At 48.1% G+C, this 1,255-nt stretch overlaps 1 protein-coding gene across 1 annotated transcript in view; it reads right to left on the bottom strand.

Moving 5' to 3' along the window:
• Positions 1 to 332, bottom strand: part of FRMPD4 (FERM and PDZ domain containing 4) — a 533,682-nt gene extending 533,350 nt beyond the window's left edge. The window contains exon 1 of the mRNA XM_077761395.1: positions 296 to 332. Within this exon, the coding sequence (XP_077617521.1) occupies positions 296 to 327 (32 nt within the window). The 5' untranslated portion in view covers positions 328 to 332. The remainder of the gene's footprint in view (positions 1 to 295) is intronic.
• Between the last annotated feature and the right edge of the window lie 923 nt (positions 333 to 1,255).

The raw sequence follows: 1,255 nt of genomic DNA, 5'->3' as shown, positions 1-1,255 counted from the left end.
GAGAAATCAGAAAATAAGAATGGGAAGGGTCTGGAGGGGCGGAGGGTGCACACAGCTGCTTCTCACTACAGGGGTACGGAGAGGAGGGTCCCAGGAGCCAGTGGGGGGTGGGGAGGGCTACGATGAGTGGGGTTCACAATCTAAAGGAAGAGAAGAGACGAGAATGGGGGTCTGGAAGGCAGCTGAGATGCTTTCTCAAATTGAGCAGCCGGTAAAAAAGGAAAAACAACCAAAAAAGCAAAAAAGCAAAAAACCTTACTCATAAAAACAAAACCACAGAAACATAAACACTCACCTTAGGCAGAGTAAACTCCAAGTTGCAGCCATGTAGAACTCCTAGCCTTCCCTTTTACATAATTATCTTGGATAATCGCCCCTCTTCATTAACTCAGTTCCATCTCCCCGGAGGCTCAGGCTTCTCGGGGCCTCTTATTCTTGTTCTTTCTCTTGGAGTCTCAAGGCCTCTTCTCCGAAATCCTTTAAAATCTCTCCCCAGACTCTCTGAAGGTCAGATGGCTGCACAAAGTGTGTGTTCTCCCACCCAGAAGCGTTCACCTGATGGCAGGGCCACTGCAAAGAAAAGATGCCACCCCCGAAATGTTGGAGGATCTGGTCAGTGCGCTTTTAGCTCTCTGAGGGGATTAGGGAAAAGGAAATAGCTTTAAAGTTCCCAGACTTCTGCTCCTCTCCGGCTCTGTTGCTGTATTTAAAGTCTTCAGCATTCGGGTCTAGTATTTCCACTTTTTNCTGCTCTGTCCTGTACCTTCTTTAAAGCATTTTTTTTTTTTGCACTGGAGTCTCATAGCAACCCTGTCATATATGTAAGGCAGCGTGTTTAAAAAAGAGAAATCTTTTATTTTTATGCCACAATCTATTCTCCATGTACTAGAGAGAGACGCGTTTTAAATGTGGGTCAGATAAGGTTATTTGTCTAATCGAAACTCGGCGAAAGCTCTCCATTCCCCTTTGAGCCAACGTTGTACTCCTACGTGACCGAGAAGGGCCCAAGCACCTTGCCCGTGGGCTCTCTGACCGATCCTCACCTCACCTCGCTCTCTCCCTCTCGTCCCCTCCCCCCATGCCCCCTCAACACTTCCTGAGCCTGGGCAATACTGGCCTTCCACATCTGGCTTTTTGTAATCGTTGTTGCCTCAGCTCCTTCACCACATTGAGTGTTTGCACAAATATCACGTCCAACAAGCCACCACAGAAAAGCCCATGTAAAATTGTGAGGCCCCCAGGCCCTGGATTCCCC

This window comes from Crocuta crocuta, unplaced genomic scaffold (assembly GCF_008692635.1).
Source record: "Crocuta crocuta isolate KB4526 unplaced genomic scaffold, BGI_CrCroc_1.0 scaffold224, whole genome shotgun sequence".
Lineage (NCBI taxonomy): Eukaryota > Metazoa > Chordata > Mammalia > Carnivora > Hyaenidae > Crocuta > Crocuta crocuta.
Note: the sequence above shows the minus strand (reverse complement) of the source record. Positions and strands in the feature narration are given on the sequence as shown.